Source organism: Mesoplodon mirus, assembly GCF_964341445.2.
Source record: "Mesoplodon mirus genome assembly, chromosome: 3".
Classification (NCBI taxonomy): domain Eukaryota; kingdom Metazoa; phylum Chordata; class Mammalia; order Artiodactyla; family Ziphiidae; genus Mesoplodon; species Mesoplodon mirus.
Genome location: NC_138978.1, coordinates 128572848 through 128599443, shown reverse-complemented (window position 1 = coordinate 128599443; position 26596 = coordinate 128572848). Strand labels below are relative to the sequence as shown.

Here is a 26596-nt window from a genome sequence, read left to right as displayed (position 1 = left end):
AATCCAAAAATGGGCAGAAGACTTAAATAGCCATTTCTCCAAAGAAGATATACAGACTGCCAACAAACACATGAAAGAATGCTCAACATCATTAATCATTAGAGAAATGCAAATCAAAACTACAATGAGATATCATCTCACACCAGTCAGAATGGCCATCATCAAGAAATCTAGAAACAATAAATGCTGGAGAGGGTGTGGAGAAAAGGGAACACTCTTGCACTGCTGGTGGGAATGTGAATTGGTACAGCCACTATGGAGAACAGTATGGAGGTTCCTTAAAAAACTAAAAATAGAACTACCATATGACCCAGCAATCCCACTACTAGGCATATACCCTGAGAAAACCATAATTCAAAAAGAGACATGTACCAAAATGTTCATTGCAGCTCTATTCACAATAGCCCAGAGCTGGAAACAACCTAAGTGTCCATCATTGGATGAATGGATAAAGAAGATGTGGCACATATATACAATGGAATATTACTCAGCCATAAAAAGAAACGAAACTGAGCTATTTGTAATGAGGTGGATAGACCTAGAGTCTGTCATACAGAGTGAAGTAAGTCAGAAAGAGAAAGACAAATACTGTATGTTAACACATATATATGGAATTTTTAAAAAAATGTCATGAAGAACATAGGGGTAAGACAGGAACAAAGACACAGACCTACTTGAGAATGGACTTGAGGATATGGGGAGGGGGAAGGGTAAGCTGTGACAAAGCGAAAGAGAGGCATGGACATATATACACTACCAAACGTAAGGTAGATAGATAGTGGGAAGCAGCCGCAGAGCACAGGGAGATCAGCTCAGTGCTTTGTGACCGCCTGGAGGGGTGGGATGTGGAGGGTGGGAGGGAGGGAGATGAATGAGGGTAGGGATGTGGGAACAGATGTATATGTGTGACTGATTCACTTTGTTATAAAGCAGAAACTAATAAAAAAATGAATATTAAAAAAAAATGGGCAGAAGACCTAAATAGACATTTCTCCAAAGAAGACATATATATGGCCAAGAAGCACATGAAAAGCTGCTCAACATCACTAATTATTAGAGCAATGCAAATCAAAACTACAATGAGTATCACCTCACACCAGTTAGAATAGGCATCATCAGAAAATCTACGAACAACAAATTCTGGAGAGGGTGTGGAGAAAGGGGAACCCTCTTGCACTGTTGGTGGGAATGTAAATCGATATAGCCACTATGGAGAACAGTATGGAGGCTCCTTAAAAAACTAAAAGTAGAATTACCATAGGACCCAGCAATCCCACTACTGGGCATATACCCAGAGAAAAACATAATTCAAAAAGACACATGCACCCCAATGTTCATTGCAGCACTATTTACAATAGCCAGGTCATGGAAGCAACCTAAATGCCCATCGACAGAGGAATGGATAAAGAAAATGTGGTACATATATACAATGGAATATTACTCAGCCATAAAAAGGAACGGAACTGGGTCAGTTGTAGAGACGTGGATGAATCTAGAGACTGTCATACAGAGTGAAGTAAGTCAGAAAGAGAAAAACAAATATCGCATATTAATGCATGTATGTGGAACCTAGAAAAATGGTACGGATGAACCAGTTTGCAGGGCAGAAATAGACACAGATGTAGACAACAAATGTATGGACACCAAGAGGGGAAAGTGGTGGGGGTGGTGGTGGTGTGATGAATTGGGAGATTGGGATTGACATATATACACTAATATGTATAAAATAAGTAAGTAGTAAGAACCTGCTGTATAAAAAAATAAATAAAAAAAAAAGACTCCGCGATTCCACTGCAGGGGGCGCAAGTTCGATCCCTCGTCAGGGAACTAAGATTTCACATGTCACATGGCGCAGAAAAAGAAAAAAAAAAAGGAAGACACAGAGTGTCTGGTGTCTGAATGGATTACAGAAACAACAAGACCTAAGTAACTATATGCTGCCTATAAGAGACTCACTGAAGATTTAAGGAAACACACAGATTGAAGGTGAAGAGATGGAAAAAGTTATTACTTGTAAATGGAAACCAAAAGAAAGCAGGAGTAGCAATATTTAAATCAGATAAAACAGACTTTAAGCCAAAGACTGCAACAAGAAACTAGGAAGGTCATTATACAGTGATAAAGGGATCAATGCTAAAACAGGATATAACATTTGTAAATACTTATGCAACCGAAATATGAGCACCTAAATATATAAAGCAAATATTAACAGACCTGAAGGGAGAAATGGCAACATAGTAACAGTAAGGGACTTTAATAGTCCCTTTCAACAACGGATAGGTAATCCAGGCAGAAAATTAATAAGGAAACATTGCACTCCAACTACATTAGACCAGATGGCTTTACTGGTGAATTCTACTATGTATTTAAAGAATTAATACGAAGACTTCTCAGACCCTTCCAAAAAATAGAAAAGGAAGGAACACTTCCAAATTCATTTAATGAGTCCAGCATTACCCTGATACCAAAATCAGACAAAGATGCCATGAGAAAAAAAAAATTACAGATCAGTATCCCTAATAAACATAGATGCAAAAATCCTCAACAAAATATTGGCAAACCAAATTCAACAATATATTGAAAGGACCATGTACCATGATCAAGTGGGATTTATTCCAGGAATGCAAGGATGGTTCATAATCTGCATATCAATCAATTTGATATCCCTCACTAACAAAATGAAGGATAAAAATCATATGATCATGTCAATAGATGTAGAAAAAGCATTTACAAAATTCAACATCCATTCATGATAAAAACTTTGAACAAAGTGGGTATAGAAGGAGTGTACCTCAACATAATAAAGGCCATTAGGACAAGCCTCCAGGTAACATCATACTCAATGGTGGAAAGCTGAAAGCTTTTTCTCTAAGATCAAGAACAAGAAAAGGATGACTACTCTTGCTACTTTTCCTCAACATAGTACTGGAAGTCCTAACCAGAGCAATTAGGCAAGAAAAAGAAATACAAAGCATTCAAATTGAAAAGGAAGAAGTAAAATTGTCTTTTTTGCAGATGACATAATATTATACATAGAAACCCCCAAGGGTTCTATCAAAAAACTGTTAGAACTAATAAATGAATTCAGTAAAGTTGCAGGATACAAAATCAATTTACAAAAATTAGTTGTCTGGGGCTTCCCTGGTGGCGCAGTGGTTGCGAGTCCGCCTGCCGATGCAGGGGACGTGGGTTCATGCCCCGGTCTGGGAAGATCCCACATGCCGCGGAGCGGCTGGGCCCGTGAGCCATGGCCGCTGAGCCTGCGCATCCGGAGCCTGTGCTCCGCAACGGGAGAGGCCACAGCAGTGAGAAGCCCGCGTACCGCAAAAAAAAAAAAAAAAAAAAAAAAAAAATTAGTTGTCTTTAAAAAAGCTATCCAAAAGAGAAAATAAGAAAACAATACCATTTACAACTGCATCAAAAGAAATAAAATACCTAGGAAAAAATTTAACCAAAGAAATAAAAAATTTGTATACTGAAAACTATAAAATATTGATGAAAAAGTAGAAGACACAAGTAAGTGGGAAGTTATTCTGTGCTCATAGATTGGGAGAATTAATATTGTTAAAATGTTCATACTACCTAAAGAAATCTCAAATTCAATGCAATACTTACAGAACTCCAATGGCATTTTTCATAGAAATAGAGTAAACAATTCTAAAATTCATATGTAACTACCAAAGACCCCAAATAGTGAAAGCAATCTTGAGAAAGAACAAAGTTGGAAGTATCACATGTCCTGATTTTAAACTATATTACAAAGGTATAGTAATCTAAACAGTATATGGTATTGGCATAAAAACAGACACATAGATCAATGGGACAGAATAGAGAGCCCAGAAATAAACCCATGCATATTTGGTCAATTAACAAAGGAGCCAAGAATATACAATGGGGAAAAAATAGTCTCTTCAATAAATGGTGTTGGGAAAACTGACAGCCACAAGAATGAAACTGGACCTCTATTTGATATCATATACAAAAATCAATTCAAAATGGATTAAAGACTTGAATGTAAGACCAGAAACCATAAAACTCCCAGAAAAAAGCATAGGGAGTAAGCTTTTTTTTTTTTTTTTTTTTTTTTGCTGTACACGGGCCTCTCACTGTTGTGGCCTCTCCCGTTGCGGAGCACAGGCTCCAGACGCGCAGGCTCAGTGGCCATGGCTCACGGGCCTAGCCGCTCCGCGGCATGTGGGATCTTCCCAGACCGGAGCATGAACCCGTGTCCCCTGCATCGGCAGGCGGACTCTCAACCACCAGGGAAGCCTGGGAGTAAGCTCTTTGACGTCAGTCTTGCTGATGGTGTTTCTGGGTTTGTCACCAAAAGCAGAGGCAACAAAAGCAAAAAATAAACAAGTGAGACTACATCAAACTAAAAGTTTCTGTACAGCAAAGGAAACCAGCAGTAAAATGAATTGGCCACCTATGGAATGTGAGAAAATATTTGCAAATCATATATTTGATAAGGGATTAATACACAGAATATATAAAGAACACATACAATTCAACAGCAAAAAATCAAACAATCCAATTAAAAACTGGGCAGAGGAACTGAATAGATATTTTTCCAAAGACGTACAAAAGGCCAACAGGTACATGAAAAGGTGCCCAGGATCACTAATCATCAGGGAAATGCAAATCAAAAACACAATGAGGGGACTTCCCTGGTGATCCAGTTGTTAAGAATCCACTGCCAATGCAGGGGACACAGGTTCGATGCCTGGTCCAGGAATATCCCACATGCCACGGAGCAACTAAGCCCATGTGCCACAACTACTGAGCCTGCACCCTAAAGCCCACGAGCCACAACTACTGAGCCCACATACCACAACTACTGAAGCCTGCGCACACCAACTACTGAAGCCTGAGCACCTAGAGCCCGTGCTAAGCAACAAAGACAAGTCACCACAATGAGAAGCCCACACACTGCAATGAAGAGTAGCCCCTGCTCGCTGCAACTAGAGAAAGCCCACGTGCAGCAACTAAGACCCAACACAGACAAAAATATATAAATAAATAAATTAATTAAAAAAGTCCTTATCTTAAAAAACAAACAAAAAACCCTACTCAATGTAAAAGTAGTGAGCTAAGTTTTATTCAGGGACCTTAGAGAGGACTATAGTGCAGGAGACAGCCTCTCAGTAGCTCTGAGGGGCTGCTCTGAAGAGGTAGGGGAGGAGCCAGGATATACATGATTTGTGGGGCTGGGAAATACATGTAGTCAAGCATATATCTTGGTAAAAGATGACTGCTAATCACAAAGAACAAATATCTCAAGTTAATAATTGTAATGCTTTTCTGCATATGGGAAGATTCAAGCATTTGGGGTCATTGAAATTTTTCCTTAGATATGCATCTTAGCTATCTAGGAGCCCAAAGCACAGAATGTTTCATGCTGTTCCCCACCCATCCTATCCTTTTTTTTTTTTAATTAATTAATTAATTTTGGCTGTGTTGAGTTTTCACTGCTGCGCGTGGGCTTTCTCTAGTTGTGGTGCATGGGCTTCTCATTGTGATGGCTTCTCTCGTTGCAGAGCATGGGCTCTAGGCGTGCAGGCTCAGTAGTCATGGCTCGCGGGCTCTAGAGTGCAGGCTCAGTAGTTGTGGCCCATGGCGCCAGTTGCTCTGTGGCATGTGGGATCATCCTGGATCAGGGCTTAAACTGTGTCCCCTGCATTGGCAGGTGGATTCTTAACCACCATGCCACCAGAGAAGTCCCCCCCCCATCCCATTCTGAATTCCCCTCAGAGCAACCTCAGTTGGTGAGCAACCTCAGTGAGTTGCAACTTAACCCTTTTATAAATGGGATGATGAGCCACACTCTTTGTTCTTTTTATTGTAAGTCTTGGTTTGCTGCCATGGGGGGCAAATGACTCCATTTTGGGCCTGTTACTTTTTTTTTTTTTTAACATGAGGCTGTATTGTATAATTGAGATTTGCTATGAGAGTAGAATTTAAAAGTTCTCGCCACACACATGCACTCAAAAGATATGTGAGGCAATTGATGTGTTAACTATCTAGATGGAGGGAATCATTCACAATGTATATGTGTATCAAATCACTACAAATATCTTACAATTTGTCAATTACACCTCAATAATGCTGAAGTTTTGTTAAAAAATTAAAGCATCTTTCAAAAATGACCCTTTGGGGACACACAGCAAACTTGGGCTGAAGTGTTGCTCCTCCTACCCAACTGTAAAGATGCCATAATAGTAAGAAGGATGTTGACAGATTCCAGAACTTAACATAATTACTGCAAGAAAAGCCTGGGGGAGAAAAAATAGTGATTCAGTTCTTGAATGGGGAAAAAAATGACAGTCAATATGTGTGCCAATACCATGAAAATGGATATTCTGGGTGAGAACTTAATTGTGCTTTTTTTCTTTCCTTCTCACATTGTTTCTTCAAGATGGTTTCCTAAAAATTGATTTGCATATATAACTTTATCAGATAATGCCAAATTCCTTTGCATGCAGTTATATATACAATTTTGCATTTCCATCAGCAATGTATGAGAGTGTCTGATAATTCATAACCATGCTAATGGAGTATGTTGTCAAATTTTTGGATTTCTGATAGGTGAGAGAGTTGAGAGTTGAGAAACAGTGTCTCAGTGTTGTTTATTTACATTTATTTATTTATTTTTATTTTTGGCTTAGTCGGGCCTTAGTTGTGGCATGAGGGCTGCAGAGTGTGTGGGCTCTGTAACTGTGGGCTTAGTTGCCCCACAGCATGTGGGATCTTAGTTCCCTGACCAGAGATCAAACCCACGTCTCCTGCACTGGAAGGTAGATTCTTAGCCATTGGACAACCAGGGAAGTCCCCCAGTGTTGTTTTAAACTGACTTTCTTATTATGAGTAAGCTCGACTGTCTTTTTGCTTAAAAGACATTTTTCTGTCTTTTTTGTGAACTGCCTATTTGTGAATTTTGTCCATTGTCCTATCATGTTAAGGATCTCATTTTCTGTTTCTTAATGTAAATCAGCCTTCTGTCTGGGGTACAAGCTGCAGTTTTTCATTTGTCTTTTGCTATGTTTGTAGCACTTTTTGCCATGAAAAAAAAAATATTTATAATCTTTAAACACTTAAATGTATCAGTCTTTACTATCATTTCTTCTTATTTTGGGTAATAGTTAAGAAAAGATTTCACCTCTCCCAGTTCTAAAGAAATTTATCCCTGTATCTTCTAGGGCTTGTATGGTTTCATGTTTTTAATTTTAGATCTCAAATTATTTTGCTAATGTTTTCAAGTCTTTTATATTCTTACTGATTTTCTATCTACTTGTATCAAACTATGAATGTTGATTTATCTATTTTTCTTTTCTGGTTTGTTAGTCTTTTATTTCATGTATTTTGAAGCTCTGAATTAGGTGCATATACATTGAAGATGGTTATGTCTTTATGTTGAACTAATTTTTTTATTATTATGAAATGTCCTCTTTACCCCTGCTAATATACTTGTCTTAAAGTTTACTTTGTCTCATATTAATATCGTTCAGCTTTCTTAAGAGTAATATTTGCAAATTTCTTTTAACTTATGAGTTTTAATATTTAAGAATATATTATATTCTTGCATATCTATATATACGTTATATATATATATTTGTGTATTATTTAATTGGTTCCTTTTAAAAGCCAGTATGATCAACAGAAGAATGGCATAATGATGTCAAGTAACATCGCTTGACCTCTTCCTATTTGTTCATTTATTAAGCATGTATTATTTTTATCATATCAATAGCAAAATAAAATGTAATTTTGAAAAAAAAAATGAAAGCCAGTATGAAAATCTCTGCCTTTTCATTTTGGTGTTTAGACCATTTACACTTAGTGTAATTTTCCACATGGTTAGGTTTAAATTTACCATTTTGCTGTTTTCTATTTTTCTGATCTGTTCATTGTCCCCTTTTTAATATTTTCCTGGTTTTTTTGAATTTTTAAATTTTATTTAATTTCCACTTCTGGCTTATTAGCTATATATATATTTTTTAAATATATTTTTTGCTTATTTATTTATTTTGGCTGTGCCGGGTCTTAGTTGCAGCATGCGGGAGCTTTGCTGTGGCATGTGGCATCTTTAGTTGCAGCATGTGGGCTTCTTAGTTGTGGCATGCAAATTCTTTAGCTGCGACATGTGTGCAGGATCTATTTCCTGACCAGGGATCAAACCCTGGCCCCCTGCACTGGGAGCATGGAGTCTTACCCACTGGACCACCAGTGAAGTCCCATTAGCTGTATTTTTGTATTAGTTTTTAGTGGTTGATCTAGAGTTTACAATTGCATCTTTAACTTATACTCTATCTTCAAATACTATTATACAACATGATAAAATGTAAAAATCATACGAGTATACTTACATTCCTCCCATCCATTCTTTGTTGCTGTTCTTGTCATACATTTCACTTCTACACATTATTAACCTCACAATACACTATTACTATTTTTGCTTAAACAGATATCTTTTAAATAAATTATAGTTTATTTATGAGAATCATTATATTTACCATATTTATTATTTCTGGGATCTTTATTCCTTTGTATAAATCCAACTTTCTATCTTGTATCATTTTCCTTCAGCTTGGAGAACTTCCACATTTCCTTTACTGTAGTACAATATGTTAGAGACCCCCTCTCTCAGATTTGTCTGAAAATATCTTTATCTCTCCTTGATTTTTGAATAATATTTTTGTTACATGAAAAATCAGGTTTTTTTTCTTTCAGAGTATTAAAAATGTTCTATTTTCTGACTTGCCTAGGTTCTAATGAGGAAGCTGTTGTCATTTTAATCTTTGTTTCTCAGTACATAATGTGTATTTTAAGTTCCTCTTATTGCTTTTCATTTTTCTCTTTATCAGTGCTTTTCAGCAATGTGATTATAATGTGCTTTGATGTGCTTTTCTTTTTACACTTACCCTATTTGGGGTTAGTTGAGATTCTTGGATCTAGGGTGGTAGTTAAAAACAGTATAAAACAGTGTTATATCTGAATTCCATATGGTCAGGAAGCTAGAGAAAAGACTGAACACGCTAAGTAGAGACATGGAAGATATTTAAAAATCACAAATAGAACTCCTAGAAATGAAAACCACACTGAAGTGACAGCATACTAGATATTGCAGAAGACTGTTTAGTGAGTTTGAAGATAAAGCACTAGAAATCATCCCAAATGAAACACAGAGAGGAAATTTACCACAGATTACCTTAAATTTCTGAGAAAAGGTGAACTTATTGAAATGAGATGAGCTCCAATGTGCTGGAAGATGTGAGAGAGGTAGGGAAGATTCTAAAAGGCAAATAGGATAGAGGTTTAGGAAAAAAGATAGCTAAAAAGATTGCAAAGAGCATACAAGACTATGCTGAGTTTGTATAACACAGTTTCTGTTAAGGATCCATTTCCCCATTAGCCACACTAGAAACACCAGAATAATTTTTGCCATTTCTCCTTTCTTTATTCTCTAAGCCATGTTAAATTAGTCCCATGAATTACTTTCCTGGTTTCTCTAGTATTCATTCTTTTCACTGACACTCTAGTTCTGGCTCTATTTTCTGTTCGTCTGGACATCAATATGGTCTTCTAATTAATCTGCCATTCACTCTAAACTGTGTTGCCAAATTCTTTTTCCTAAGGCACCACTTTGATCATGTCACTTTTTTTTGCTATAAAATCTTAAAAGGCTCCGCTGCCCTCTGAATAAAAATTTGGACTGTGTTTCACCTGCAATTCAAAGTCTTACCTATTTCTCCAGCTTTTTATGTCTTATGATATAGCTGTACTAAATTATCTGTTATTTCCAACAAACTTTCATTTTATTGCCTCTTAATCATTAATGAAAACACTTACTGAGTACCTACAATGTGGCATTAGTCTAAATGACAGGGATAAAGTCACTTTCCTTCAACCTAGGTTCATGGAAATCTGATCACCTTCATACAAATCCATATAATGAAGTTTCTGAACTTTCAAAGTTGAAGATCAGACCTCAGATAGAGGTAAAATCACTACGGTACAGTCGCTTAGGAAGTTTTACCTGAAATAACCAACTGCCATCTATGTAAAGAACATTATGGAATGAATTATTTGCATGAGGTTCAAGAGAGAACACAGAAAACAGACCACAGAAAAATGTGTGAGAATCAGATTGAAATGAGTGAAAAAGGTCTAATTTGTCCTGGACAGAACAATTTCCCTATGCTTGGGAAAGGATAAGTGATCTGTACCACAAGGATGGAAAGTTAAAATTTCCCTGTGCTTTGGTTGAACGCTTCTGTACGTAGAACATGCATTTCATCCCTTTGACAAATATTTTTAAGTATCTACTAACAGGCCCTGTGCTTGATGTATATGTCAATTTGAGATGGACCTCCTGAAAAGGCCCAGAGTCAGAGAAATGAACCTATGAACATTTAATAGTATTGTTTATGGTATTTATGTTTCTCCATGAATAAAATCAATGACTTTTTGGCAGCAAAGTGAATTACTAAGGTGGGTAAGAGTCTAAGTAGTGAGTACAAGTGAATTATCAGCCAAGAATCTACCATAGGAATACTGAGTAAGCATGACAATGTGTATTTCTAATGGGAAAAGTCACCTCAGATTTTAGGCTTCTATTAAAGATGGCCCAGACTCACATGTGAGAAAAGGAATGTGGACTTGTTTAGGTATTTAAGCATTTTCAAGGGTCCCTTCTAACTCTTAATATTATAAAGCTTATTGTCAAAACCAAATTTTTTATATTATCTGCTCTTAAAAGGCTACTTTTCCCAGAATTCTACATCAGGTTTGTCAAAATACAGAGACAGATTTACCATGAAATTAATGAAGGAAACTTAAGCTTTTGGGATCCTCACCTGCGCTGGCCCCTTTTAAATAAGTAAATAAGTATTCACTTTTGTACCTAATTTTGACATGTAATTCCATATTGTTCTTTGTAAAAAGAGCCCAAGAATTGTATAAGCTTTAGGTCACAATACACCTAGAAATGACTCTGGTAGAAACCTTAGAATTACTGAAGTATTCTTGTTCACCTCATTTTATTTAATTCTAAGAATTACTATTTCATCCTTCAAAACTCTCTTGGATTTTCTCTTGTCAATTTCTGCTGATACTATTTAGTTCAGGGCTTCCTCATTTGAAAACTGCATCATGATGATAGCCTGATAGCTGGTTTTCCTGACTGCAATCTCCCTTCCAAATAAATCTATCCTATGTAAAGCTGACAGACTAATTTTCTTAAAACCAAACACTGCTTATTTTGCAAAATTCCCATCCAAAATCAAGATATTTTGGTGTCTTTCCACTATCACTGATCTTCTACACTTGGGATGCTTAAATGCCCAGGCAAAAGTGACAGTCAATCAGAGGGTACTTGAAGCCACAAGAGAAATGTGACATATTTTTCTAGAGTATCATTTTGTCTTGATAGCAAGTAATTTAAAAGATTATTTCCCCCCCTTTCTTTTCTTTACTTGTATAAAAGAGATATTGAATTGAATGTAAAAAGATAAAATACTTTTGGGCTCAGATGCAGAAAATTAGATTCACTATTATTCTTGGCTCATGACACATTCTCACCATCGGTTCATTCAAGGCTCTCAAGCATTCATTCATTCTTTCATTTAAAATAATACAAAAGGGGAATTCCCTGGCGTTCCAGTGGTTAGGACTCTGAGCTTTCACTGTTGAGGGCCCATGTTCAATCCCTGGTTGGGGAACTAAGATCCCAGAAGCCGTGCAGCCAATAAATAAACAACCAAATAAATAAATATCTATGAAGTCACCACCAACATGAAAACTAGGACATGAATTTACATTTACATTCACCTCTTTGACCCTCCACTGCATCACCCAGCCTCTTCCCATTCAAGGTAACACTATCTAAATCATCATTATTGCTTTTCTTTTTAATATCACAGGTATATATATCTATATATATCTATATATATATGTTCCTAAACAGTTTTTGGGGGGGCAGCTTAGAAGTTATTAACTTTATAAGAAGTCTATCACATGCTGTATGTAATTCTTACAGACTTACTTTTTTCACTCAATATTATATTGCTAGGATTAATGCACATTATGGCATATAACTGTAATAAATTCATTTGGAGTGCTGTATATATTCTAATTTATTTATCTATTCTTCTACTTGTAGATGGGCATTTGGGTTGTCTTCAGATTTTGATATTAAAGAGAATGCTCATATGAACAATCTTGTGTATGTCCTGGTACTTTTCAGGTTTCTTTTGGGTATGTACCTGGAGCAAAATGGTAGGTCAAGGGGTTTCCAAATGTTTATCTTTACAGGGTAATGACAAACTTTCAAAGGAGGCTGTACCAATTTATACTCCCACTAGAAATGACTAAAAGATTCTGCTGATCCACATCCTCTAGATATGGTCCAACTTAAAAAAGTGTTTTTTTAATTATGGTAACATATGCACAATATCAAGCCTACCATTTTAATTATGTCTAAGGGTACAGTTCAGTGATATTAAGTACATTCATATTGTTGTGCAATAATCACCCACCACATACATCTCCTGAACTTTTTCATCTTCCCAAACTGAAACTCTGTGCCCATTAAACAATAACTCTCCTCTCTCTCCCCTCCCCAGTCCTTAGCATCCACCATTCTACTTTCTCTGTCTATGGATTTCACTACTCTAAGTACCTCGTAGTGGAATCACAGTATTCATACTTTTGTGACTGGCTTATTTCACTTAGTGTAATGTCTTCAAGGCTCATCGACATTGTAGAATGTGTTAGAATTTTCTTCTTTTAAGACTGAATTTTATATATATATACATATATATATATATATATATATATATATATGGACACATTTTGGTTATCCATTCATCCATCTATGAACACTTGGATTGCTAAGTATAAGGGAAGAAGGGAAAATTGGAGTTTGGGTGAAAGAACTGGACAGGTTCAGTCTGGGATATCCAAACAGAAATGCCCAGTTGGTAATTAAATTACTAGGTCTGAGAATCAGAAAAGAAACCTGAGCTACAGATATTATTTCATGAATTATCAGTGGATAAATGGTAACTGAAGCTACTGAAGAAAGCAAGATGACAGGGAAAATGAATAGAATGAGAAAAAACTAGTTCAAGGATTATGTGCTAGGTGGTTTAATAAGAACCAGTAACAATAACAGTTAACGCTTATTGTGACCTTTCTATGAGCCAGGTACCATTCTAAATATTTTGCTCAAATAATTTAAAAAAAACAACTTTGGACTTAGTATTATGCCATTTTACATTTAAGGAAACCAAGGCACAGTGCAGTGAAATAATTTGCCTGAAATTGCATATTATATTGAGTGGTGAAGCCAAAATTTGAAGACAGGTAGCCTGACTCCAGAATTCTGTTCTCAACCCTATACAAACCTCACAGTAATTCTGGAAGGTAGGTATTTTTACCTCTACTTCATAGGTTAAAAAAAAAAATGAGGCTCAGAGAAACTAAGTTAACTTGGTAGAGTAATACAGTTTACATGAAGTAGGATTACGATTCAAACCTAAAGACCATATCCTTTCATACGTCAGTTATGAGAAGAGGTTTAATTTCTCTCATAATCTTTTACAATGCCTCGCCTAGTACTAAATATTTGTTTAAAAAATGGTATTATTATCCTTAATTATTACTACTAATAATGTAAGAACATTGAAGTTTAGCTCCAATTTACCTTTCACAGGAAGTTACTTGAGGTTGTACCACAACATAAAAAAAGTATAAACTAAGGTGGAACATGTGGGTCCAGGAAATAGTGACTCGTACCCTAGAGAATAGTGAAAGGAAGTCCCAGTACAAAAGCCTTATAGTAGTCAGAGAAATTGGAGCAGGACAGTGAATTTTTGGAGAGTCGTCCTCATGGAGAAAACTTTGAAATCTAAAAATTAATACAATGAGACTTTAGAGATACGATAAAGGAATCTGGTAGCATGTAGTAAAGATGTCACTGAATTGCCTCTATCACTGTTCTTCAACAAAGGGCATTAGGGTCATGATATTGTTGCCCTAGAGAAGGAAATGTTATCCTAGCAGACAGTTCTATAGTAAATATTAACATAGGAATAATTGAAATGCTTTTAATTACTGTATTTCACTGATTGTAAGACTTTTCCCCCCATATTTTAAACCTCTGGATGGGATGCATCTTACAATCAATGGTGTGTCATGGTTTAATTATTTTCTTTCTTAGTAGTACATAAAATAATAGTGCATCTTCTAATTAATAGCATGCTGGATTTGATCAACTATGTGTGCCACAAACAGTTTTATATGCTTTATAATATTACTCTTTCTAATTTAATCTTCCTAACAGTTTCATGTAGCTGATGCTATTACTATTTTATAGACAAGGAAACTGAGGCTCAAAGATGTTAAACAGGGCTTCCCTGGTGGCGCAGTGGTTGAGAATCTGCCTGCCAATGCAGGGGACACGGGTTCGAGCCCTCGTCTGGGAAGATCCCATATGCTGCGGAGCAACTAGGCCCGTGAGCCACAACTACTGAGCCTGCGTGTCTGGAGCTTGTGCTCTGCAACAAGAGAGGCCGCGACAGTGAGAGGTCTGCGCACCGCGATGAAGAGTAGCCCCCGCTCGCTGCAACTAGAGAAAGCCCTTGCACAGAAACGAAGACCCAACACACCCAAAAATAAATAAATTAATTAATAAATTAATAAATTAATTTTAGAAAAAGATGTTAAACAATATGCTCAAGGACTGCTGTCAATTAAGTGGCAAAGCCAGAACTGAAAACCAGGTCTGGGGAGTTCCCTGGAGGTCCAGTGGTTAGGAGTCAGTGCTCTCACTATTGGGGCCCTGGGTTCAAATCAGAAACCTCGTGGCATGGCCAAAAAGAAAAAAAAAAAAAACAGAAAAAGAAAACCAAGCCTTTCTTCAAAGGTCATGCTCTGTTGCACCTCAACATTTACCATGGGTGATACAAAGCTGAATAAAAACCATAGAAGTTGAATAGTTCAAGTGGGATGAAGTTTTTCCAACGCCTCCAGAAAGAACCTATCTTGCCCTCAGCTGTGCTCCCATAACATTTTATGAGTACCTCTGTGGATGTAAAATGTCACCTGCCATATCAGCAAACATAGGATATTGTGGCCATCAAGCCATCAGCCACTACATCAGCCCTGAGGCAACTCAGGATAGAGAAAAACAAACAGGCTGCTGGTCACCAAGCTGTCAGCCACTGCAGCTGTCCCCAATGGTGCAACCTGAGGGGATTCAGGATGGAGTAAAAAACTGGATACTGGCCCTAGACAGTTAAGGTGCATATCAAAGGAAGGATTTCAATAAGCCCAAACTCTTGCATCTTCCCATACACAGCTAAATTCCTTAACTTGAGATGTCTGGTTTTTCTTCAATTAGCAGTAATCTTTTGATTGCCAACTACCTGGTTTTTGTTGCAAAAACTCCTATATATCCTTGCTCCTCCCTTACCTCTTTGGAGCAGTGTCTCAGAGCTGAAAGGCTGCCTCCCGGGCTTAAGGCCTCAGAAAAGTCCGCGTGGAATAAAATGTAACTCCCAACTTTCAGGTTGTGCGATTTTTTTCAGTTGACACCTCTAGTATATGTTGTTATAATGTATAACTTACAAGGAAGTCAGGAGTAGTATCTTAATCACTCTTTCCAACCTTAACAGTGCCTACCACTGATCCTGACACATGAAGAGAAGCTCAATGTCTGTTAAAAGGAAACAGGGTCTCTGCCACTAAGTGTAAAGAGGAGACAAGAAATGCACATATGACTAATAAAGGCCAAATATAGTGTTATAGGAAAATTATAAATAAAATGCATTGGAGTTTAGGAGAAAAGAAAAAAAACCGATAGAGTACAGGTCAAGGGGAAACAGTTCAGCCAGCTTCCAGATTTTCCTACACACTCACACAGACATAGTCTGGAAAAGCTGAAAAGGCTGAAACCAAGCTAATGAGACAATTTCTCTACCCATTTTAAAATTTAATGAGTTACCAGCATTTATAGACTGAACTTTTAAAAATTCACATAAAATCAGGATTTTTGGATTTTCTTGAAAAATGGGAAGGTATTGGAAACTGGGTGCTCATTCTCCGAGGGAAATTGGTTGATCAATTGTTCCCTTCAGATAAAGTTAGTGCTCCCTTGCTCATCATAGTACCTCCCACCATTTTCTTACGCCCACCCAGTGTAAAATACTTTATACCTGACCATGATGGGTATTTGGGTTTAGGACCCCTTCTCAAGACACACCGCTCACTGCTCTATTACACACCGGGTATTTTCAAGCCCCGTGTCTCTGCCTGGAAAGACTAAGCTTTCTACAAATGCACTCAGACTTCTCTAAGCGACTGCTTCAATTCCTTTTACTAGCTTTCTCCGACCACCCCCTCAACCGGGTCACCGCAGCATTCTGGTCATACCTCTATTAAAACCCTAATCACATCGTATGTACAAGTTTTTCTCCTTTACTAGGATGTGAGTGCCTGGAAGCCATAGGCCCACGATTCATTGACGTTCGCGCCCCAAATCCGTGGCCCGGCATCTAAACACAGGCATTCAGTACGTGTGTGCGGAAGTCAATCTCCCCACTTTACGCAAACCTACGCTAAACTACCTACTCGACCTTAGATGTGGGGCTGAGACAGAAACGCAGACGAGTCAAAACAAGCGGACTCTGGGCGAGAAAAAAATCACACAACCCCACCACCGCGGGCAAACGCTACCAGACGAGGTTCCGTCGCCGTAACTCCGTTTCCGCTGCTTCATTTCCAACTCTCGCGAGATTCGGTCTGAGCGCCAGCCCGTAAGCCCCAGAAACACGCAGCTCCGTTTCCTCGGGATTCTCGCGGTAGCGCGACACGCCAGGAGGAGCACTTCCGGCGCTGCGCCCAGGAAGCGGAAGTGAGGCTTCCAGGCTTACAGAGTCGGTGTGTCACTCGGCTTTCCTGAAATCTAGGAAAGTCGTTTTCGCTTCACTTTCCCTGGCTTTCGAGCGCTTACCCCCTGGCGGGTGGGAGTGCAGAGACTGAAGCGCAAGATGAGCACCATGTTCGCCGACACGCTGCTCATCGTGTTTATCTCCGTGTGCACAGCTCTGCTCGCCGAGGGTGAGAGCGGCTGCTTCTCTGACGTTTGATCAGTCCCCGAGGGAAGGATCCTAGGCCCTGGGTCCCTCGAGCCTAGGGAGAGGTCGCGAGCCTTGGCGGGGATGGGAGTGGGGTTCATCTCCATTCCAGGGAATCTTACCTCCAGGAGCGGGAGGGGTAGTGTGGAATCGATTGCCGAGGTTTCTTCGGTCTAGGGGAGGTTTCACTTGGATGTTTGTGAAGACACCTTCGTATCGGTCACAGTTTTGGTTGAAGATTCAGTTGTCTTAACGTTTGAAAAAAGTTAACTATTGGTGAATATAAAGCAAAAAATTGAAATCCATTCTTATCCAGCGGTAACCACTAATAAAGGCTGTTGTAACCGTTCCAAACATTTCTCTATTAGCGTGCTGCTTTTAATGTTTCAGGTATAACCTGGGTCCTGGTTTACAGGACAGACAAGTACAAGAGACTGAAGGCAGAAGTGGAAAAACAGAGTAAAAAATGTGAGTATGGGGCTTCCCTGGTGGCGCAGTGGTTGAGAGTCCGCCTGCCGATGCAGGGGACACGGGCTCGTGCACTGGTCTGGGAAGATCCCACATGCCACGGAGCGGCTGGGCCCGTGAGCCATGGCCGCTGAGTCTGCGCGTCCGGAGCCTGTGCTCCGCAACGGGAGAGGCCACAACAGTGAGAGGCCCGCGTACCGCAAAAAAAAAAAAAAAAAAAAAAAAAAATGTGAGTATGGCAACATCCTTTAAAAACAGTTTCAACACATCAGGCTCACTGAGTGCATGTTCACAGTACATATTTTAGGAGCATCAACTGATGTAAAAACTTTATAGGAATACAAAGGTGAATCTGACTAGAATTGAAGTCTGTTTAGAAATATAAGACCTTTTTTTTTTAAAGAAAACTTTTTTTTATAAATTTATTTATTTTATTTTTGGCTGCATTGGGTCTTCGTTGCTGCGTGCAGGCTTGCGGGGAGCGGGGACTACTCTTCGTTGCGGTGCGTGGGCTTCTCATTGTGTTGGTTTCTCTTGTTGCGGAGCACGGGCTCTAGGCACACAGGCTTCAGTAGCTATGGCACGCAGGCTCAGTAGTTGTGGCTTGCGGCTCTAGAGCGCAGGCTCAGTAGTTGTGGCACACGGGCTTAGTTGCTCTGCGGCATGTGGGATCTTCCCGGACCAGGGCTTGAACCTGTGTCCCCTGCATTGTTAGGCGGAGTCTTAACCACTGCACCACCAGGGAAGTCCCGAAATATAAGACTTTTATGCAGAATACGTAATACAAACCTCAGTGGAGTGACTGACAAGAGAGGTACTTATTATGTGCTGTGGTGGTTCTAAAGAAGAGACCCCATTCAGTTGTGAGGGGCCATGGAAGCCTTTTTTGATGCAGATTGCCTTGCAGTCCTTCATGTGTAGTTAGAATTTAGACAGAGGATGAGATGAGAAAGGAGTTCCAGGCAAAGGAAATAGCATATGTGCAAAATAGGGAAATTTTAACTAGTAAGGTGTGTTTGGAGAACAACAGGTCATAATGATTGGTATCAAGGTAAGTGGTGTCTTCAGGGATAAGCCAACTTTCATTTGGGTCTGATGGTTGAAGGAGTATTTGAGGAAAGGGTTAAGAACAAGTCAAGTTTGTTGTTTTTGAAATAAAACAGGAATTCCACAGGATACAGCTGAGGGGGCTGCTATAGGTATAATGTGAATGGTTCCTTACAAGCTTGATTTGGTTTTCAGTCTCCTTTTCCTTCTTATAAAGATTAACTCTAACTTTCACATCTTAAAATTCTTGTGACTTTCTGTATTCTATGACTTTTCTGTATGTCTTCATAAGAGTTTGAAGTTTTCTTTCTTACAACATCCCATTTCTAATATCCACATAGTAACAATTTGTGGTCATTTGTGTAAAACTATTCTCCTTTTCTAGAAAAGGAGATTGAGACTCAGAAAGGTTAAATGATGTATTAATGTCTCAGAGCAAACAAAGAATTAGAAACCAAATTCAGGCCTTTTAAGTTACGGTTTACTGTTCCTTCATTTATTCAATGTTGTTAATGCACCTCAACATATTTAAAACCAAGCTTATTATCTTTACCTTCACACATGTGATCCTTTTCCAGTATTTTCCTATTTGGTGAATGGTACTTCCTTGCTTCCAATGGTGCAAGCCAGAAACCTTACTATACTTTCTTCATTTGGCTTTCAGGACACCACACTCTCTTGGTTTTGCGCTTACCTTGTCAATTGGTCGTTCTTTTGCAGTTTCCTTTTTGGTTCCTCTTCTTGACCTCCTGTTTTTGGGAGTGACCCAAAATTTATTTTTTTTCTCTATACTCACTCCCTTAATGAACTCATTTATGTGCTCTATTTGCCAGTGACCCCCAAATTTATATCCTTAGCCCTCTCTGCTAATGCAAGATTCAAATATCCAACTATCAACTTGTTAATTCCACTGGAATGTCTAATGTATGTCTCAAACCCAACCTGTCCAAATTGAACACTGTTCCCCACTTCCAAGCCTGCTACATTTGTAGCTGTCACAGTCTTGGTCAGTGGTAATCCTGTCCTTGTGTAGGACATAAGGACGTAATCCTTGTGTAGTTATCTTTGACTCTTCTCTCACAGCCCACATCCAGTACTGTTGAGCTGCCTTTAAATATATCCAGAATCTGCCCACTTTACATCACCTCCACTGCTAACTACCGTAGTCCCAGCCACCATCATCCTTTGCATGAATTATTGTGATAGCCTCCAGCAAGTGGTCGTGTTTCCCTGTAATCTGTTCCCAAGATAGCAGCCAGAATAATCTTTTTAAAAGTATATCAGATCATGTCCTTTCTCTGCTCATAACTCTGTGATGGTGTCCCATTTGAATTCGGAGGAAAAGCCAAAGTTTTTACAGTGGCCTACAGAGCTCCCCTGTTACAGCTCTGATCTTCTTTCCCTCTCATTCACTCTGCTCCACCCTCACTGACCTGTTTGCTGTTCCTTATTACACATCAGCCTCATTCCTGTGCTGGGACCTGTCTAATGGCTGTTCCCTCTACCTAGAATGTTCTTCTCTCTGATATCTGTTTACCTAACCCTTGTATCTTCTTCAAATCTTTGTTCACAGCTCACCTCAGTGAGTCTTAACTTGACCACCCTATTTAAAACTGCAGTCAGCCTACCTCCTGTACCACTGCCGCTCCTCATCTTCCTTATCCTGCTGTTTTGTTTTGTTTTCATTCATCTGCTACAATGAATGCTTCACTAGGGCAGGGTTCTTTTTTTTTTTTTATCGTTGTTGTTTACTGATGTATCCCATGCACCTAGAAAAGTGGCTGGCACATGGTAAATGTCTAATAAATATTTGTCGATTCAAATACTTCCTTCTATCACCCTGTATGTGCAGTCCACTCTCAACCCCTGATACTGTTGTCCTCCTGAAGAGTTTTCAATCTTTCCACATCTCTTCATTTCCACCTCCATCACTTAGCCTAAACTTCTATCACATTTCATTTGATTTACTGTGATAGCCTCCTCAGTGCTCCACCTGCAGCCACTCAAATGTATTCTGTTCAGTTAACACACGGAGTAGTTTTTCAAAACACAAATCTGATTGTGTTATTTGTCCTTCTTAAAACACTCAATTTCTTCCCATTGCTTTGAGGACAAAGGTGTGGCCTACAAGGTTTAGCGTGGTCGGGTACCTCCCTCTCTCCCTCTCCGACCACATCTGCGTCATGTTTTTCCCTACTTTCTATTCTCTAGCCATCCTCTGAACTAATCTTTCTTTTTCCTACTATGGAGCTGGGCTTTTGTATCTGCTTTTTCTTCTGTCTGGAATAATTTTCCCTTCTCATTTATCTAATAAACTCCTACTCATTCTTCAGATCTCAAAGCCTTATTTAGTCTCCCCAGCAGGATCAAATCTTTGGATCATGGACCTTAATTTATCTAGATACTTCTCCTTAGAGAACTTATCATAATTACAATTTTTTCTATGTATGATTATTATTATTCAAATAATGTCCTCTCCCCAACTGAACTGTAATTTCTATGAGGGCAAAGGCCTTTGTATCTCTAGCACTTAACACAGGTCCTGGCACAGATTCACTACTTGATAAAAGCATGTTGAATAGCTTAAAGAATAAATGATCTCTATAACATAACATCACATGTATTCTTTGTGAGGAATTGTTCTGCTGTGATCATAAACTAGTTAGCCAGCATGGAGTGGCATCCAAAGACAAATTTCTTCATATCACATGTATCATGGAGTAGTCTTATGAGATACAAAACACCTTTAGTTTCGAATTTGTTTGGATTAATATTCTCATACCTTAAATACTTATATGAATTTGCTTTGTAGATTTTGGGCTTCCTTGGTATCCACAATTAATTGCCTTGTTTCTAGTTATCTGTATTATAGAAGTTAAGTCTCCTTCACCTGACACCTAAATTCAAAGTAATAGTTGCCAGGCAAAGCTTCCATAGTTGTATTTTTTAATATAATTGACTAATGTGCTTGCTTTGAAGACAAGTATGAGGTAGGTTGGTGATGATTGGAATGTCTCATGGCATTTCTTATGGTCTTAGGTCCTCTATTTCAAGTAATCTATCAAAACTCAGTGAACATGCACAACATAGAAAACAGATTTATGATTATCAAAAGGGAAGGGTGGGGGGAGGGATAAATAAGGAGTTTGGGATTAGAAGATACAAACTACTATATATAAAATACATAAACAGTGAGGTACTACTGTATAGCACAGGGAACTATATTCAATAGCTTGTAGTAAACTATAATGGAGAAGAATCTGCAAAAGAACTTATGTATATATGTATAACTGAATCACTTTGCTGTACACCAGAAATTCACACAACATTGTAAATCAACTATACTTCAATTAAAAAAAAAACACAAGAACTCAGTAAGCATGTATTATTTTCATTTATATGATCAGTTGACACATATGATTGCTTGCTCGCTGTAGAGGTTACCATGATGAGTGCAGTACACAATGAACGGGCATAGATACTGTCTTCTAGATATTTGTAATCAGATGGATAACTATTATTTAGCATGGGATATTTAATAGGAAGAAATAAGGTAAATTCCCTCTTTGAACAAACATCTTAATTGCAAACATAATCCCTTCTGACACTCTATGTTCAAAATTTGGTATGGATCCAGGCAAGAAAAGTTTGTAGGGACCAAATTTAGAGATGGCCCATGGGAATTCCCTCGTGGTCCAGTGGTTAGGACTCCATGCTTCCACTGCAGGGGGCACGGGTTCAATCCCTGGCTCCCCCGCAAGCTGTGCAGTGTGACCAAAGAAAAAAAGAAAAAAAAAAGAGAGAGATGGCCCAGGCATAGAACTTGTACATAACTCTGATTAGCATGTTAAAGGATCTAGTGGAAAATGTAGACAATATTCATGAACAGATGGGGATTTTCAGGAGATGGAAACTATAAAAAAGTGTCACATGGAAATGACAGAAAATAAAGGATCCTTTGAGGAAATTATCCGATATGCAAGGCCTTAAAAAATTTTATCTCAGCCAACTATTGGAAAATACACTACACCAAGACAGATGAGTAAACCAAAAAAAAAGAGGAAGATATGAACTCCAGGAAACAAGAGCTCCAACACAGGACTCAGGTGAAGGGAATCGCCTGGACGATGATGAAGGCAGATTTAGATCTGACATTCTTAGGAATGTCAGCTGTGCACGAGGCTGAGCTTCTAAGAGGGTGCTAGCAGAAACTTCTTCAGGAAAATTTATAATACCTAATGATCTGACTTTGTACAGGAAAGATTTAGACAGCTAACTAAGAATTTGAGGCTGAATTAATGATAAGTACGGAGACAACCAAACAAATTTTAAAATGCCATAAATCTAGGAAAAACTTGCAGGAAGTTAAATCGTTTGCTACATAAATTACCTGTGAACAGTATTTTCACGGTCATAATTTTGTAAATGTTGAACTCACATTTAACCAAAATTACAACTATAACAATGGATTTTATGATGTAACTAGCTTATTTCAAGATATAGGGGTTAAAAGAAAAAAGGAAAAAAAAAAAACTTTATGGGAGTTCCTTGGTGGTCTAGTGGTTAGGATTCGGTGCTTTCACTGCCATGGCCCAGGGAACTGAGGTCCCACAAGCCACCGGTGCTGAAAAAAAAAAAAATATATATATATATATATATAGGGGTAAATATCAAAATAATCAGCTAAAAGGTAAAAGTAGTTGCTCTTTGAAATGAAGGAAATAGGGAGTGGGGGCAAGCATAAGACCACTGCTTATCTTTAAAACTGACTCTTTAAAAATAAATGAGTGGGGGCTTCCCTGGTGGCGCAGTGGTTAAGAATCTGCTTGCCAATGCAGGGGACACGGGTTCGAGCCCTGGTCTGGGAAGATCCCACATGCCGCGGGGTGACTGGCCCCATGAGCCACAATTACTGAGCCTGCGCGTCTGGAGCCTGTGCTCCACAACAAGAGAGGCCGCGATAGTGAGAGGCCCGTGCACCGTGATGAGGAGTGGTCCCCACTTGCCACAACTAGAGAAAGCCCTCGCACAGAAACGAAGAGCCAACACAGCCATAAATAAATAAATAAATAAATTAAAAAAAAAATAAATAAATGAGTGTTTTACTTTGGTTATTTATTTTTTTAACTTTTTATTTTTGTATTGGAGTGTAGTTGATTAACAACGTTATGTTACTTTCATGTGTACAGCAAAGTGTTTCAGTTATACATATACATGTATCTGTTCTTTAAAATGTTTTCCAGTGACAACTCTCATTGGATGATCACCAACTTGTAGACTATTAAAATAGTTACTACCTGATATTTTAAACTTATATAAAAATCTAATCTATTCACAACTTCAGGCAAACAAAAACCCTTTATGAGTATAAATAAGTAGGCAGCCACAGTTGAAAAAGTAGAAATTTTCTGTCTATTGAAACAATTTTGAATCAATCAGTACATTTTGAACTTTGATAGCTAATAATGAATTTAAGGTGACTAAATATTTTCACGCATTTCAGTGAACAAACCAATCAATAGTAATAAACCAAACTGAAGGGAAGCCTTGCTATTGCATCTACTCTTTGTTCTGTAATAAAGCGATGGGAAGCACAGGCTCAAAATGTAAAAGAATAAAATAAAATGAAATGAAAAAAATAAAATAATTAAAACCTCAAAAAAAATTTGTAGGGTTTTTGAGGAATACAAAGAAATATAAATATATTTGAATCAGAATTAGGTGTAGATTTCGTATCTTGAGCAGATCTGATCCAAGGCATTATTTGGAGAATACTGGTGTTACCTACAAAACTGTCCTATGGTGGTGGGGCCTTTGGCAAAAGATGCTTTCATAAAGGTACCAAGCTGTTTGATTTAGTTGGTCACTAGACTTATGAGTGTGCTCTAAATGTCAGTAAGTCTTTTTTCATTGTGTCACTTTAATAACATAGACCAATGAAAGAACACTTCAGTAAATGAGAAAGATTAAAGTACTATATGTAATTGGATTCTTATAACAAAATTATTTATTTGAGAGCATTTATTAAGTACAAATTATTGTAAAGTATGAAGTATTTCTTTAGTTTACAGTGCAACAGGACAAAGTTTTTAGAGTAATTTGTAAACTGACAACTCTGTAATTCAGAACACAGCAATACCAAGTCATGGGCAAAAAATGTGTTTCATAGTAGACGTCTATTATTTTTGTCAACTTTGATATCTCCATTTCTTTTCTTTCTTTTTTTTTTAAGAGAAGGATCTCCCTTTATTTTTTTTTAATTAATTAATTTATTTATTTATTTTTGGCTGCCTTGGGTCTTCATTGCTGCGTGTGGGCTTTCTCTAGTTTCTGCGAGCAGGGGCTTCTCTTCATTGCGGTGCACGTGCTTCTCATTGTGGTGGCTTCTCTTGTTGCAGAGCACGGGCTCCAGGCATGCGGGCTTCAGTAGTTGTGGCACGCGGGCTCAGTAGTTGTGGCTCGCGGGCTTAGTTGCCCTGCGTCATGTGGGATCTTCCCGGACCAGGGCTCAAACCCCCCGTGTCTCCTGCATTGGCAGGCAGATTCTTAACCACTGTGCCACCGGGGAAGTCCAGTATCTCCATTTCTTGTTATGGGGTGAGGTTCTGGTGAATAAATATCAGCAAAAAGAGTTTCTTCGCAACTTCATGAGGTTAAGAAACCATTAGGTTAATTTATATTATCCCTAGAAAAGATTTATCTAGTCTTAATCCAGTGTGCTAGAAGGTCAGGTTAATGTTCATTGTGTATCATCTTATGTTTCTATTCTCTATCCTTCTGACTTTTTTTTTCCCCCTTGTTTTTTATGCAGTCATGGTTAAATGCCAAGTAGCTGTGTTATAGTCCTTCTGAGGTGGGAAATATTTTTTGTTTCTTTGGTTAATAATAATGATAAAGAATAAAGCATCAATGTTTCTGTCCATTTTGTCTTTTAAAGTGTTATTTCTGTAACATCTTGTAGAATTTGACTTAATTTCCTTTTATGATCTCATACTAGTAGTTCATTCTAAATCTCTGTCTTGGGACTTTCCTGGTGGTCCAGTGGTTAAGACTCCAAGCTTCCACTGCAGGGCACACGGGTTAGATCCCTGGTCAGGGAACTAAGATCCTACATGCTGCCTTGTGTGACCAAACAAAAAAAAAAAGCCTCTTTTTTCCCCCTATATATGTCATGTTTTATCTTTTTATCTACCTAGAACAGTACCTGTCACTTAGACACCCAATACATATATTCACACACACACATTTTATTATAGTCAGAACTTTACCATTTTATTTGTAATAGTGGAGTTAAATTGAATTTTATATCTCTTTGATAAAGGAGTAACACCAATTTTGCTTTTAGAATTCAGCATACTTAATATACTAAGGGAAAGATTCCTACCTGCCAATTCTCTTTAATGCAGCTTTTAGAGATAATATACTGTACTATTTGCTAGTAAATGAAGTGTACTAAGATAAGAAACAGAAAATGTAAATAGAGTAAAGGTAATTTTTGGTGTATCGCTAGTCCATTCATAGGTGATTAAAGATAGTAAATATAAAATATAAATACATTAACACTATTCTTCTTCAAAAGCTTACTGTTACTCTATCGTCATATTAATTGAAAAGCCTCAAGAAAAATTGGTCTTAGCTTTTTTGGCTCTCCTGATCTTCCTACCCTGTGCATGTGTTGCCATTTTTCTATACTATAATTGTTACTTGATTATGTGCCCTCACTAAATTGCTTTTTAGAGGGCAAGGATCATGTTTATCTTTTTATTTACCTAGAATGGTGCCTGTTAACTTAGGTAGCCAGTAAGTGAATGAATGAATGCCCACCTTCTATGGTGAATATGAGAATGGCACTACAATTAATCACCTGAGAGAGCAGAATTTTAAAATTGTGCTTAGACTCTACCTAAGGCAATCACCTACAGCTAATGGTCTGAAAATCATCTCAG

The 26596-nt window shown here is 38.1% G+C and overlaps 2 protein-coding genes across 4 annotated transcripts in view; one reads left to right on the top strand and one right to left on the bottom strand.

Annotated features, from left to right (window-relative positions):
- LOC309799235 (uncharacterized protein) overlaps positions 1-16825 on the bottom strand; it is a gene marked incomplete at its 3' end in the record, with an annotated part of 219183 nt that extends 202358 nt beyond the window's left edge. Inside the window, exon 1 of the mRNA XM_082612214.1 lies at positions 16735-16825. Within this exon, the coding sequence (XP_082468340.1) occupies positions 16735-16777 (43 nt within the window). The 5' untranslated portion in view covers positions 16778-16825. The remainder of the gene's footprint in view (positions 1-16734) is intronic.
- A 65-nt stretch (positions 16826-16890) lies between these two features.
- Positions 16891-26596, top strand: part of TMCO1 (transmembrane and coiled-coil domains 1) — a 47608-nt gene continuing 37902 nt past the window's right edge. Inside the window, exons 1-2 of one of the 3 annotated variants that reach the window (XM_082612451.1) lie at positions 16891-17118; positions 17526-17603. In XM_082612451.1, the coding sequence (XP_082468577.1) occupies positions 17049-17118; positions 17526-17603 (148 nt within the window). In that variant the 5' untranslated portion in view covers positions 16891-17048. The remainder of the gene's footprint in view (positions 17119-17525; positions 17604-26596) is intronic. The other 2 variants (XM_082612453.1, XM_082612452.1) reach the window with 2 other exon arrangements.